Source organism: Chelonoidis abingdonii, chromosome 2 (genome assembly GCF_003597395.2).
Source record: "Chelonoidis abingdonii isolate Lonesome George chromosome 2, CheloAbing_2.0, whole genome shotgun sequence".
Classification (NCBI taxonomy): Eukaryota; Metazoa; Chordata; order Testudines; family Testudinidae; genus Chelonoidis; species Chelonoidis abingdonii.
Genome location: NC_133770.1, coordinates 91,440,785 through 91,456,617, shown reverse-complemented (window position 1 = coordinate 91,456,617; position 15,833 = coordinate 91,440,785). Strand labels below are relative to the sequence as shown.

The 15,833-nt window shown below is 40.1% G+C and overlaps 1 protein-coding gene across 4 annotated transcripts in view; it reads right to left on the bottom strand.

The window, feature by feature from the left end:
* The window catches only part of GOLGA4 (golgin A4), a 123,220-nt gene that overhangs the window by 37,234 nt on the left and 70,153 nt on the right, over window positions 1-15,833 (bottom strand). For all 4 annotated transcript variants that reach the window (XM_075062570.1, XM_032793185.2, XM_075062571.1 and 1 more), the window contains 3 exons: window positions 11,349-15,661; window positions 9,077-9,198; window positions 5,498-5,628 (listed from right to left, as the gene is read on the bottom strand). In XM_075062570.1, the coding sequence (XP_074918671.1) occupies window positions 5,498-5,628; window positions 9,077-9,198; window positions 11,349-15,661 (4,566 nt within the window). The remainder of the gene's footprint in view (window positions 1-5,497; window positions 5,629-9,076; window positions 9,199-11,348; window positions 15,662-15,833) is intronic.

The following is a 15,833-nucleotide window of genomic DNA, read 5'->3' as shown; positions in this document are numbered from 1 at the left end:
ATGTTTGTTTGTGCCAGTTAGTTGGTTTCGAAGATATGGTTCTCTGTTTTTTTACGTTGTATGCTAATCTCGTTTTGTTTTACTACGCCCGTCGACTGGGCCAGGTTGTCTTGGGCAGGCATTGGCCTGCCCAGACTCAGTTGAGTGTATGTGGGGATTTTCCATTGCTATCGGATGGGGCGGTTGATAGTCCAACTGTGATGGTTGGTGTGTGATGTGTCCGGGGTGAGTGGAGGCTGAGGTTGGCATTAGTGGTCGGAGTTTGATATAGGTGGTGTTTACTGTGACGATCATTATTTGCACGAGGTTTGTGGGACGCGATCTTGTTACAAGCACGTGAGGTACAAGCGCATCTGCCTCTAACCTCAGACAGCGGCAACCTCATCTACCAGCCATTTCACGCTACTACCCGCAGGAGAATTAGGACGCTCAAGAGCGGACGTGTACCAGAGCCTCTATGCCAGACAAAACGAAGAAACAAAGGACTACATGGCGCTACGCCAGCTAACCCTCAAGCTCATCGGGGATTACATATCCTGGCAATGATCACACTTTACAGGTCTTGGGTTGGCAGCACTCTTGCCAACAGAACCGTTGCCAACCTGACGCGATTCTCACCGCAGAACTGCACACGTACATCAGTTCTGCTCAGGAACCAATCCAATGCAACAACTCGATGCCCAATCGGTCGAATTTCTAACGCGCGACCCATACAGGACTAACCAGATCAGCCTATCACTGGTTATTAACCTGCGTCCACCAATGTAATATACGCCATTATATGCCAGCCATGCCCCTCTGCTATGTACATCGGCCAAACTGGACAGTCACTACGGAAAAGGATAAATGGACACAAATCAGATATCAGGAATGGCAATATACAAAAACCTGTAGGAGAGCACTTCACACTAGCAGACCTTAAGGTGGCCATCCTGCAGCAAAAAAACTTCAGGCAGCTTCAAAAGACTGCGTTGAGTTCAGTTCATCTGCAAATTTGACCATCAGCTCTGGACTAAACAAGACTGTGAATGGCTTGCCAATTACAGAACCAGTTTCTCCTCCTTGGTTTTCCTCAACTGCTAGAACAGGGCTCCATCCTCCCTGATTGAGTATGAACTAACCTCGTTATCTCTAGCTTGCTTGCTAGCTAGCACATATATACCTCCCCCTGGAAATTTCCACTACCTGCATCTGACGAAGTGGGTATTCACCCACGAAAGCTCACGCTCCAAAACGTCTGTTAGTCTATAAGGTGCCACAGAATTCTTTGCTGCTTTTACTGATGAAAGGAGCATCCATATTTAAAAGAATTAGTAGTATGGCACTGGAAAGTGCAGAGTTGCTCCTAGCAACATAAAGTTGAGAGCGTAGGCAAGGAGAAAAGGTATTAGGATCAGAGAAATTGTATGGCTGAAAGAAACTGAGGTTGGGATGGAGTGATGGTGGCTTTTTAGCATAGCTATATGTTTTCACAGTATCGCCTCTTTCAAAAAGAGATAAAGTAGAGCACACTGGATCTATCTTAATTCTAAAATTGCAACTAGCAGCAGTGATCAGAAATTTCTGGAGAGGGAAAAGAGATACTGCAAATATTTAAGTCTATTTTATTTAGTAAAGGGCAACGATCAAGTTTACATCTCCAATTTTATCTACTCTCATATAACTATAACCTCCTTGGCTCTGTGCACCAGACAAACAAAAAACAACCACCCTCCATTTCCCCAAAACAATATAAACTAGCCTTCTGCTGCTGAAAGTTATAAAACCCATACCTCACTGAATAGCTACTGCTTATGCATACCCTTACAATATTTTTTCCTGAGTACTGCTAATAGCACAGCAGAGTAGAACAAAATCAGTGCTGCCCCTCCCCCACAACTCTGAGCTGTGCTTTTCGTGATTAATCTAAATTCACTGGATTTGCCATAGATCCAGATACATTAAGTGATTTAGTCTTTGTTTCATACTGAATTTGTTTTCATATAAACAGTACACAAAGCAATACTAATGGTCTTGAAACCAAATTTACAGAAAACATTACAACCCATGTTAATAAAATATTAAAAATTGGTTTGAATAGTATACCTGAAAATTATGACATTTTATCCATCCCCAGAAGTACCTAATAAAGTAGCATTGAAGAGATGCTAAAGCAGAAGCCAAGAGCTTCTTTGGGGATAGACTGAGGATTTGCCTACAGAGGGAAACTGACCAGCACAGCTAAGTGGAATAATGTATTCAGCTATACCTATGTCAGTATAACTCCCTCATGTGGACACTATTCCAGAATAAAAAAGACTTTATTGCAGAAAAATTAATGGAGCAATTATTACAGAATAAAGTCACTTTTATTCCACAATAGAGAGCATCCACACAGGGGAGTTAAACCAGAATAGGTAAAATAATCATTATAGAATAGCCAGTCAGTTTCCACATGTAGACAAGCCCAAAGAAGACAGGAGGAAAATCCTGACCAAATCTGCTGCAGAGAAAGCAGCAGGAAGTTGGCACTGCAATTTAGATCTGCTCTCTGGCATCTCCGACAGCTGCACTGGCTTTCAAATGTCTTGGTGTTCCAAACCTTTGGGCCCAGTCAGTGTCACCAAGAGTGGGACTTTGGTTCTAGTGCATGCCACACAGCCTACACTGTAGTCTTACTGTTCTGTAAAGCACCAGCTGTACTTTGGCAATATATAAACCAGATTCTATTCTGATTTCATAATGACGATAGATGAAGACATCAATAAAATTGTAATTTCCCAAATCTTAACCATAAAGCCTGCACTATATGCACATGGGAGGCATGATGACAGATGAAAGATTACACACGTTAAACAAGATCCTTCATTTTTAACTCTCACATAAATCTAGATTAACCTAACTAGTGCAACATTCAATTTTTCCTCTAATGAGATATTTTAGTTTGTGTTTTGAAGATCACAGAACACAAATTATAGACCACCACTGACTTGTAAATCCTCACATTTGGGGGACTTTCATAAATCCTTTATCATGCAGTATTTCTCATTAAAGATAAGGAGATACCTGATGAAAAATGCCAGAATAAAAAGTAAATAAAATCATAAAAAGTTTAGTAGACTGATCTATTTCTTTGTCTCCTATGATGTCCAGATGTCAAATTACAATCTTTATTGAGATTACTGAATTTCTCTAACTAGTTTTAAAAAGGTAATCACAGATTTATATAGGAAGAAGCACACATAATAGTTCTACAATAGTTTATAAGGAGTAAACAATGTAACTTATTTAGTCTTTATACCATAACATGTATAGCTGTTAAAGAACACTGCACATTTTTATACTGAAAGAAAGTTGATATGAAATTTGTTGTTCAAATCATGATTTAATAAATGAGTATATGGATGGGCAATAATGGACAGTCATTTCCTCCCTATTATAAAGTTAATTAGATAGCCATATTTCCTATTCCAAGAAGAGATCTTAGAGTCAACACATTCCCCACCTAATATTTTGCTGATCTATGATTACTTTTTAAAAAGTGATCTAAGAAGCAAGATAGAACCAATGAATAAAGTGTTTGCTAACAAAGTAATGGAAGCTAACTTTCAAGCGCTAAATACAGCAAAACCATGCTGCCTGGAAGTGAGGATGTTAAGATCTGGAACACATAGAGACAAACAGTTTTTTGTAGTTTTCTCTAACATCTGCTCTGTTGTATACACTATTGGTACTCATCATTACTATAAAATTCATGAAAAAGAAGAGATGGATATGTAAAATTCATGTTTGCAGTGTTATAGCTCTGTTGGTCCCAGGATATTAAAGAGACAGGATGGGTGCGTTAATATCTTTTACTGGAACAACTTCTGTTGGTGAAAGAGACAAGCCTTCGAGCTACACAAAGCTCTTTATATTCTTCATTTATTTCAACTGCACAGGAATCAAAATAGTGTGAATACCAAAACATGATAGGAACAATGCATGCCAGAAACCTGAGAGAAATTTTAACAAAAGGAATTTTAAAAACATTGAGGAAGCTCTATGCAGACATTGAAAGTAAAGCCCTAGACGCAAAAAGTTATATAAAAACAGGGTTAGAAGGGACTGCAAGGGTCATCTAGTCTAACCTCCTGCCAAAATTGAGGATTTGTTGCATCTAAACCATACAAGAGAGTGGATGAAAAAAAAAGGGGAATTCTCCCAAAACACACAATTAGAATTACGAAACAAAGGGATTAACTTTATTGTTATAAACTAGAAAATGAAATCAGGGAAAGCGATTCTGGGCCAAATTCTACCCTGCCTTACACACTTGGCCCGTCCACTGAACTCTTCAGGATGCATGAGGTATAAAATCAGAATATGGTCCTCTGCCCTTAGATTCCTTTCTATTTTTAAAATACAACATAGTCCTCTTAACTTTGCCTGATATGCAGTCCTTCACATCGGTCACTGAAGGAACACGAACAGGACAAAACCATTTATGTTTTTTAATTGCTACTATGCAACCAACACCACCTTTGATTATTAAACTTGACTCCTTTTAAAACTTCATGCTACTTCATGCTATTTATTTACTTTCTGCATTTCACTTTGGAAACTGCTCTTACACTTAGATGTGTGTGCAGACCTTTAAACCTAAAGTGTAGGCCTGGCTTGACATGAGTAAGTAAACATAGTTAGGCCTCATTTTTGGTAGACAGGATTAGGGAGGGGACTAGATCAGAAGGCTGAAAACAGAATGTTTGTGCCAAGATAAGTAAATAGGTCACTAAGCTAACAGACAAGGTCTGAGCTAGCAAAGATGGGGTGGGGGGCAGACACCCAGGGAACCATTTACTAAGTCCAAGAACATGTACAGCAAGTGGACAGAGTATGTTGTATAGGGATTGGTTCCTGTAAAATAACCAAACCAGTCCCAAAACATGTAATGCAATGTATAGTGAATATGAGTGTAATGTGTATATAAATGAAGGGGATTTCTGTGTAACCTTGGATGTGTATTATGTCTGGTACCCACCCACTATGCTTGAGCCTGTTCAACTCAAGAGTAGCTTGATTGTATGCCAATAAAGTTTGGAGTTGAGCTGAGTGGATAAGGTCTTGGAGGCTACTGAGTAGATAAGCTGTCAGAAGCCACCCCAACACTAAGCAGAGCCCTGAGTAACTTACTTGGGCTCTGGAGTTTATGGACTTTGCTGCTGGATCAAGATCTCAGTTGGGCACTAAAAGCAAACTAGCCTTATTTTTGTGTCTAGCCAGGTTTATCCTGAGATTCTCATGGACTAGCAAAATGCAGAAAGATTTTAAGTGCAAACACTGCAGGGCAATATTTAGATCTAAACAAAAAAATTTAATCTGAAATATTAAACCCATAAAAAGAATTTATATAATAATGTGTTTTTAAAACTCTCCTATAAAGATTAAAATGTTTGCCTAAAAGGACCCATTGGGAAGTTTAAAAAACAGAATTATATTGAAATGTACTGAATCAGATCACTCTCAGGAAAGATACCTCAAGGATCTCTTCATACTTTTTTACAGTTCTTTTTAGATCGTCATCTTTTTCAGCAATTTTTCTATGCAACTGTGTTGTCTCTGCATGATGGGTTTCTATCAGTTCAGTTTCCACATCCTGGGCTTTACCTGTTTTTTAAAAAAGTCAAGAAATATCACAACTGATTAGGTAGCTATATTTTAACAAATATAAAACAACATCACATTATGAACAGGATTAAAAAGTAAGATTTGAAGACACTTCTATAAAGGTGTATGAAAAAAAATCTTTCAAGAGGCAAAAATCAAGGAAGTCAAACAATTCACGCTAAACATGGTCTAAAAGGAGTGGTGTCTCTCTTTTTCAGCCTGAGGGCCAAACAGATTTCAAGAAAGTGAAAGGTCACAATACTTAGCAGCAGATTCAGTGCTACCATACTATGTAGGTTTTTATCCCATGCACACGATCACAGTAACTGACTGCCTTCCAGCTGTGCATTAAGCAACGTGACTAATATCTGCTGCATGTTTGTTCTCTTATCCCTATGGTGTCTTTGTTTTGACAGAGGATTTTTTTTTTTTTACATATATACATGTATTTATGTTAGAGAAGACAAAGTCAAAGAAGTGTGCTTTGTATTTCAATCAAAAGGCAGTGAGGTTTGTGATGGTCCTTAGGAAGTTCACTCCACAGTCCAGGACTGGTCCCGAGAAAGTTCTCTCACACAGATGAATTTTACTTTTGTTAAAGAGTTCCTCTGTTCCAGGGAATTAAGTTGTCGACATGCTCTTCATCCCAGGGCTTTAGGTGGTCTTAAAACTATCCTGGACCCAGGCCATGGAGAGCCTTGAAAATAAGGACTGAGACCTTGAACTTGACTTGATATTCTATGGGAAGACAGCATAGAGAGCAGAGGACAAGTTTGTTATGCTCACGGTAGCTTGTATTGCTGAGGAGAAGCGCTGCAGCATTCTGTACTAGTTGGGAGTTTCCTAAGCATTGTAGTCTTTGTGCCCAGGTATATCCGATTGTTCCAGTCCAGCCAAGAGGTGATGAAGGCAAGAATAACTGAGGTCAGGTCTTTATCCACCAGGATGGAACAGATTTTCCTAGCTAACCAGAGATGGTCAAAAGTGTTACCCACGAATGCTGCTATACAAGACCTTTGCATCAGCAAAGAATCCAGAACCACTCCTAAACTAAAGACTTAGCTGACCAACTGTGAGAGTGTGTACCTTCAACCAAAGGAGACTGTACTATAGCTGTAAACTCTTCAAAATACCAGCCTCACTGATGTCTTGCTTGGATTCAGCTTCAGCCAGTTGTTCTACATTCACGAGCTATCTTGTCCAAACACTGGACCATCTTGGTGGTAGTGGTATGGCCATATGTGGTAAAGGATAGGTAGAGCTGCATGGCTCACCTACCGAGTGCTGGCATTTGAGTCCACTTGGTACAACCAGTTCAACTTGTGGGTGCATGTAGATGTTGAGAAGGACTAGAGAGACAACTGATCCTTCTGAGACTCCATAAGTGAATGGTCTAGTGATGGAGGTGGAGTTTCCCATCATTACTCGTTGGGTGTGTCCCTCTAGGGATACACCCAACCATTTAAACATATTACCCTGGACTCTTGCCACCCCTCTTGGATAGGACAGTGGTATCTCATAGTCAACAGCGCTGAATGCTAGAGAGCGGTACAAGAGGAGAAGAACAGATGTCTGCCCTCTATCCATTGACAGGATATCATCCATGAGTGCCACTGTAGCAGTTTTAGTTCCATGTCCTAGACTGAATCTAGATGCCCTATTGTGCCGGCATGAGGGAGCAGAAAACACCTGCAATTCCCTGTCTCATCTCCCCAGGTACAAGGGCATCTCTAGCAAACACAGAGCCAGAATAGCCAGTTACTGTGCTTCCCCCTCCCCTCACAGTTTTAGGCACAGGGACAGACAAGGTGTAGATGAAGAAGCATATTGTGCTCCAGCTATTCCCAGCTGGAGCACATGGTTTTGGAACCATTTTCAGCTGGTACAGGTTAGACTGACTCTCAGCGCTAAGAGCCACAGGGTGAATTTCCAATTCAAAATCAAATATACATTTTCTTAAACAAATGCAATCAAAGGCTACAGTCAGAAACCCTGGTCTAATGCCTGTTATAAGTTTGTTGTACTGAACACACAAGTTTTAAAATGCAAACTCAACAACCAAATACTATTACTGTCCTTTGACTTCCATCTCATGTAACAGCATACAAATCATCTCACATACTTACAATTTACCTGTAGAAATTCCTAAAGAGCTAGTTAACTATGCACAAGTGAGGTGTCTTATACACTGGAGGGTGCAGCAGTCCACAGCAACAGCTAGGGAACCCAATCTCTGGGTATAAGAAAGAACAGATGCAAAAATACATAGTTTCCAGTGTACATCTTATAACAGGGGTCGGCAACCTACGGTATGCACGCCGAGCCGATTTTTGATGGCACACGGGGCAGGCTGAGCCACTCAGATCGCCACCGTTCTGGGATTCCCGCTGCTGGTCCCTTGCCAGATGGGGTCCCACTCAGCACCCGCTGCTGCGTGGGGGAAGGAACCCTAGGCTGGCAGCAGGATGAGACCCTGGCTGGCAGGAGCCAGCGGTCAAAACCCCAGAGTGGGGTGGGCTGAGCCACTCAGCTCACCACTGCACTGGGGTTTCTGCTGCTGGCCCCTTGCCACCCAGGGTCCCGCCGCCAGTCCCATTCAGCACCCGCTGCTGGCCTGGGTGAAGGAACCCCAGGCTGGCAGTGGGCTGAGACCCCGGCTGGCAGGACCCAGCGGATGAAACCCCAGAGCGGGGGCAAATGGAGATGCTCAGCCCATCGCCAAAACCCCGCCGCAGCCCTGCTCACCTTGCTTCTGGCTGGAGTTCCAGCGCAGGCCCCTGCCAAACAGGGTCCAGGCCTCTGGCCCTGCTCAGCACTACCAGCCGCCAGCTCCACTCACCCCAGCTGCCGATCTGGGGTTCCAGCCGGTTAACAACTGATCACTCAGAAGCCTGTGTGCAGCTTAAAGTATCCAAATACATGCCACTAGACACTGGAAAACTCAGCAAGGAAAAGCAAGGGCAAGGACCACACTAAACTAATAAGATCTGCATTTTAATTTAATTTTAAATAAAGCTTCTGAAAGATTTTGAAAACCTTGTTTACTTTACATATAACAGTAGTTATACACTTACAGAGAGACCTTCTAAAAAAACGTTAAAATGTATTATTGGAAAGCGAAGCCTTAAATTAGAGTGTATACATGAAGACTCGGCACACCACTTCTGAAAGGTTGCCGACCCCTGTCTTATAAGCTTTACAATTGCTCCCTAAGCAAGAATAAAATTCACCACTGCAGAAGCAGGGGGGTTTTCCTGACCTGGTTTTCAGCTCTCTGGGAAGGGCTAATTTCACACAACAATGGCTACTACTCAGATCTGTGACTCTTCCTCCTCTATGATACCCATATGAAACTGACCCTATGAAAGTTCGACAAATTCGACAATTTTTATTTGTAACAAACAAAACAACAAATCCATACAGATTACAAGAACAACATTTCACTTACTGATAGTTTCATGTACAGCTGTTTCCAATTCCCTTTCCTTTTGAGCCAGCTGAGTATTAAACTCCCTCATCAACTGCTTTAAGGTGGAGTTGTGCTTTAGTTCAATATCTTCCTGTTCAATTCTGTACAACAGCACAAAAAAAGTCAAGAAATTCATTACTGATCTGAAGTGTATAAAGGAAAGATCAAAAGTAGTTTAGAGTTTCTCCAAGACTCTTACTTAAGCATGGTTTTACACTGAGGGGAAGGTTGGCATTGGGATTAATTCCCTGGGGCCCAGGGAGGCTATTTGCTCCTTTCCTATAGGATGCACCTGGAAGGCCCAAGTGTTTTGCCAAGATGGAAGAGACCAATAAAAATGAGTCATGGGACTTTTGCTCTGAGAAGATCAAGACAGGAATGCTCTGCATGTAGATAGCATTATTAGACAAAGCCTGGGTTGAGAAACTGTTAGCGCTCTCAACAGTATACCATGTTTTTATGACACACAAGTGCACACACACAAACACAGAAGTTTTGGGGTTTTTTTTAACCAGCTTGTACCTCTTTCTTTGAAGTCCACTGCCTGAATTTTCAACTGGATTTTGGGTACAACCTGAGGCACCTTAAAGGTGGGAAACCTTTCAGAAGGTAGATGAAGCATCCAAAAATCACATTACTTTTGCAAATTTAGGCCCATAGTTGATACTTAAGAAGATTTAGGCAGAGTACATGTTTTCTTAATATCCTTTCCCCATTCTCCATTTTGAGGAAATTAAAACTGTGTGTATATTTTAAGCTGCGTATTGAGAGGCACTTGTTACTCCTGGGGGAATTCTGCGCTACTGCACGCATGCATAATTAATGAGCCCTGCAGATTTCTAATTTGTTGTGCAAAAAAAACCTTCTGCCAAAATGTTGCTACAGTTCCACCTTTTTCCCAACAAAGGGCAATGTGGTGATAGAGCAAAACTGCAGCTCCCCACCAGCGAGGGAAGAGAGAGCTGCCTTCGCAGGAGACAGGGGCTATGGAGAGACAGACACCATGAGGCTGCTGGGAGGGTCAGACAGGGGCTCATAAAGGCTAGTGGGGGGGACAGACTGGGGCAGGGGCTGAATGGGAGTGGAGACACAGGGCCACATGGGGACTGGGGTGCAGAGCTACACAGTTACACGGAGTGGCTGGGTGAGGGCACAGAGACACCTGGTGATGGGGAAGGGGATGCAGAGCTACACAGGGACAGGGGAGAGGTTGGGTGAGGGGACAGGGGCAGATGTGCCTGACTGAATAGGAGAGGTTAGGGGTTAGCCAGGCTTTGCAGGGGAAGCTCCATAACAATCCCTCCCTGCATCCTCTCAAAAAAACCTGTTCCATACTTTTCCCACCAACACCCAACAACCCTCCAAGTTCACACCCAGGCTCCTTCCCAGCAATTTACTTTCCTCTCCCTCAGCTCCTCCACTACCCCTGACTCTCCCAAGCCTTTGCACTGCTGCTGAGGGGTGCAGGAAATACAGTTCTGTATTGTAGTTTAAGTTAATTATTACTCATAGTTGTGTATTAATATGCCTAGTAGGGAATCTATTTGTCAAAAAACATTTCCTGAATCTTTTTTTGTTGTCTGTATTGTTACAGACATACTCGCTGACAGGTATTTTGACATACACCTCTACTCCGATATAACACTGTCCTCGGGAGCCAAAAAATCTTACTGCGTTATAGGTGAAACCACGTTATATCGAACTTGCTTTGATCTGCTGGAGTGCACAGCGTACCCTCTCACCTCCGGAGCACTGCTTTACAGCATTATATCCGAATTCGTGTTATAGCAGGTCGTGTTATATCAGGGTAGAGGTGTAAATGAACAAAAATAACTGAAATTAGTGTGATTATATTGTGTTATTTTGACAAAATAAAATATGCAGAATTTTAAAATATTGTGCGCAGAATTTTTATTTTTTTGTTGGAGAATTCCACCAGGAGTAAGTTGTATAGGAAAGCTTCAAAAAACATTACTGAGCCCAAACCAAGAGTGATAAATATGGTTGTTTTGCAAAATACTGTACTTTTCTTTGGTTTACGAACTCAAACTTATTTTTTCACTTGTTCATGAAGGATTACTTTCAATTACTTTTTTTTTTTTTAAATAAATCCTTAGTAAAATATTAATCGCTATTTTACTGGTATAAAGTAAGCTTAAAAATATACGTATTCATCTTCAGGTTAAAGTGACTAAAGATCATGTTTAAAAGAAAAAAAAGAGTTTAATGGACTAAGGAATACGGAAGATACCTGATTTTCTGTTCCGTTTCTTCTAAAAATTCCTTCTTCATTATATCCAGTTCCTGCTGATGCTCCTTCCGCAAAGTACGCAAATCCTTCTGCACCTTGCTTATTTCTTTGCGCAGTTTTTGCTTCTCTGTCTCAGCCTCCTCCAGTTTAGCTTGCAAGTCCTTTTGCTGAATCTGCATATCACCAAGTAATTTCTGCAGCTCCAAATCAGATCTAGTCTTTTCTTCTGCATTTTCTTCAAAAACTTTCAGCTGTCTATTTCTTTCATCCAACTGCTGCTGGAGACCTTGCAATTTTTCTTCATATTTCAAAGATACCTCTGCCATCTCAATCTTACATGCTTCTTTCTTCTTTATTATATCATCCTCCAACTCTCTTATCTTCTGCTCTAAAGACTGAGTCAGTTTATTCTTTTCTTGAAACTGTTTCTGGAAGTCTCCAATCACATTTTCCATATCATAATGTTTTTGTACTTGGGCTTTTAATTCTTCTCTGATGCTTGCTAAGTCATCACCATCTTGTGTGTGTTGATCCAGCAACAAAGAATATTTCTTATTTTTTTCCTCTATTTCCTTCTGGAGCCTTTCAATCACAGATTGTTCTTCTTTTAGCTTTTTCTCAGTACATTCCAATTTTTTTAAGAGTTCCTCTTGTTCGTTTTTCATTTTCAGCTTAGAGTCCTTACTTTCTTGTTGCTCGTTCTCATACTTCTTCAATACTCCATCCTTATCTATTAAGACTTTTTGTATTTCACTTATTTTCTCTTCATACATCTGTCGTACGTTCTCTAGCACACTGGCTTTTTCTTGCTCTAAGGAAGCTTTTTCATTTTCTACTTTTTGCATCATTTCTCTTTCCCTTTCCAAGTCTGCTGAATCTCTTATTAATCTGTTTTTTTCTTCTAAATCCATAATTTTGGCCTCTCTTTCCTGCATTTTTTGTTCTAAATCTTTTAACTGATTTTCCATAGCTAGTTTAAACTGTTGTTCTTTTTCTTCCATTTGAGAGGTCAACTGCTTCTTAACAGAAGCTATTTTTTGTTCCGCCTTTTTTTTCAGGTCTGCTAATTTAGTAGTGTTTTCTGCATTCATCCTATCTTCCAGCATCTTCAACTCTCCTTCTTTGCTTTTCATCATTGCAGTTTTCATTTGTTCAAATTCTCTCTGCTTTGTATCGAGTTCGGCTTTCATTGAATCCATTTGCTTTTCAAGACTTAGCACCTTTTCTTCTGCCTCCTTCAACCTGTTGTCCTTTTCGACAACTACAACCTCAGCCTGCTGAAGTTGCTGAACAAGCTCTTTTTGCTCAGTGTCTCTTTGCTGGTTGTGCCTTTTAAGTTCTTCCATTAAAGAATCATTTTCTGCTGTTTTCCGAGCAATGTGTTCCTCTAGCTCAGTAATTCTCGCTGTTTGGATTTTTAACTCTGCAGTTAATTTTCCCTCTTGCTTTTCCCTTCTCCTCTGCTTTTGTTCCATTACATCTTTCAAACTATCTAAATTCCTGCTTTGCTTACCCAGCTCCTCCTTAAGTTGATTTATCTCTTCATCCTTTCCACCAACTTGGATATTATTTAATTCAAGCTTGCTTTGTAATTCTTTAATAGTATTGTGATTCTGGGTAAACCTTAACTGTGCTTTTTTCTTCCATTCTGACAGTTTGTTCATCCAGTGGTCTACCTGTTCCAAAGCTGATGCTTTTTCTTGACTCAGTGACTCAACCCTGGAAGATAATTCCTGGACCTGATTCAATAATTGCAGCTGATCCTCTTGGTGTTGCTTGCTTAACAAAGATATGGCTGCTTCTTTTTCTGTTAAACCTATGCTGTTTTCAAGTTTGACATTTAGTTCATTCACAAGCTTGTTGAGAGCACAGATCTCAGATTCTTTTTCCTTAAGCTCCTCTCTCATTGAAGTGACAACATTAATATTTTCAGATAATTCTTTCCTTAACTGTGTGATACAAGTTTCCTTCTCTGTTGCAGCCTGTTGCTGATGCCCTCCTTCTTTTTGCAACAGCTCCTTTTCTGTTACAAGTCTTTCAATGTCAGCTTTCATGAGTATAATTACATTTTCCTTATCTTGTAACTGTTGTGTTGACTCCTGCAAAGAGCTGCTTACTGTAGTCTGATGGTCTGTTATTTGTCTAAGCTGTGTTTCTAGCTCAGGAATTTTACAGTTTTTAATTAATATCGCTTTTTTAATTTTTGTAGTTTGATGTTGACAATGTGCAATTCTGGAGATTACTAAATTAATTTTTTCAGTACATTTTTCAATTACTTCATTGGTTTTAGTTTGCAATAAAGTGTCAGCTTCCTTCCAGTAAATATCTAGCTGTGTTGCTAGTTCGCTTGACAACCTCTCAAATTCAATTTGTTTTTGCTGATTCGCCAAATGTTTATCCTCTAGTTTTTTCTCGTAATCCTCACGTTCTTTACAATGTGAGGATTCCAGAATTTGGAGTTTTTCATCAGATGATTTCAGCATGTCTGTCAGTTCCGTAACTTTTATCTTGTATTTTTCTTCCATTGTTTTCTGCTCCCTGAGCTGTTCCTGTAGTACAGCCCTGTCCTTCAGAGAATGACTGAGGTCATCTTCTAGTTTTTCAAGCTGTGCTTTGAGATCAGTTTCACTTTGTGACAAGGTGTTCACCTGTGCCAATAACTGCTTTAGTTGTTCTTGCAATTCATTCCAAGATTCGTCTCTCTTCACTTGTTCTTCCGTCAGCCGAGTGATCTCTATGTTAGTCTCTTCTTTCTCAGCACTGAAGGTGGCTAGCTTCTGCTTCAGGTCTCCAACTTCCTTCTCTTTTTTATGTAGTTCCATTTCGTGCTTTTCCTTGAGCTCTTCAACCTGCTGATTGAGTTTTTTCCCCCATGTTTGTGCAACTTCTTCTAGTTCCCGCCTATGAGCGTCCGCGAGACTTTCTAGCTGCTCCTTCTGATTCATTTCCGGTTTTGACACAGCATCATTTATTCCAGCTGAGCTGGCATGCGCCATTTCCAGCATTTTTGCATTGAAATGTTTCTCTTTCTGACTGAACTCCAACTGCTTGTTTTCAAATTCTTTTTTCAGTTTAGCTTCTTGTTCTGAAAGTTTCCTCTTGAACATTTCTTGCATCTCTTTTGCTGTTTGTTTGATTTTTTCCATTTTGGTTCCTTGATCTTTTAAACTATTTTCATATTCAATTTGTAAAGCACTAATTCTCTCCTCTTTAGCTGATAATTTCTGTCTGAGCTCTTCCACTTGTTGATTCTGCTGCTTTTTTAGCTGTTCCAGTTGATTTTCTCTCTCAACCAAATCTCTCTTTGCCTGATCAGTCTCTGTACTGAGATCTTTCAGTTGAGATTCATACTGTTGCTTTAGAGAGGTTATTTTCTGCATGTTTTCACTGCTCTGCTCTTCCAGCTGCTGCCTCAAGTCACGTACCTGGGATATGTAAGTATCTAATTCAGTCCTAACTTCATTCAGCTGTGATTCAGCTCTTACAATCTGTTCTTTAAGATGTGATTTTTCAGCTTCCATATTTGTCAATTTTTGTTGCAGCTCTGTTAACTGTCCTTCATAAACCCTTGCCTGCTCACTGGAGTTATTTTGGTGTGACTGACAGAGGTCTCCTAGTTTAGCGGACACTTGCTTAAGTTCGGCTTCAGATATTTCAAGTGATTCCTTTAGTTTATGTTCTTGTGCTTTTAATTCCTCCAGATGCTTTTCTTTTTCTTCCAGCTGTACCTTGAGTTGGTTAGTTTCTTCTGTGTGTGCCTTCTGAATTCCTTGGACAGATATGTCATGCTCTTTAACCATCATGTCAATTTTTTCCTGGTACTGCTTTCTCTGTTGTTCCAGTTTTGTCTCAGACTCCTGCTTTATTTTATCTACACCATCTTTCAATACAAAGCGCTCTTGTTCTAGGTCATGACGTATTTGCAGTGTTTCTGATAACTCAAAAGATAATGCTTCTAGCTCTGTTTGTTTCACATCAAGCTTTTCTAATGTTTTTGCATTCATCTCTTCTACGTGTGCACGGAAAACTGTCTCTTTTTCTTTCAACATTATATCCATTTCTTGCTCATGTTTCTCTCTCAATTTCTCTATTGTGGACTGTTGCTGTTGCTTTAAGATTTGAAGTTTTTCTGTCCAAAGTTCTTCCTCCTGCTGCTTCACATTTTCTAGCTCTTCCCTGTGCTTTTCAACCATTACAGTGATTTCTTTATTGTACTTGTTTTTTTCAGACTCTATCAAAGTACTTAGTTCCTCCAATTGTCTTTTGTCATCTTGTGAATACTTTGCAAGGGAACTTTCCAATTCAAGAATTCTCTGTTGAAAGAAGATTTTTAAAAGTGGCATGGATAAACAATTTTTAATATAAAAAATTGTAATGCCTGCTTAATTATTTACCAGATTCAAATTCTACAAATTCCAATTGTAGTCCACTTAAAATAATAATAATAATAATCATAATAATTAACAATACACTAAAACAGAATAA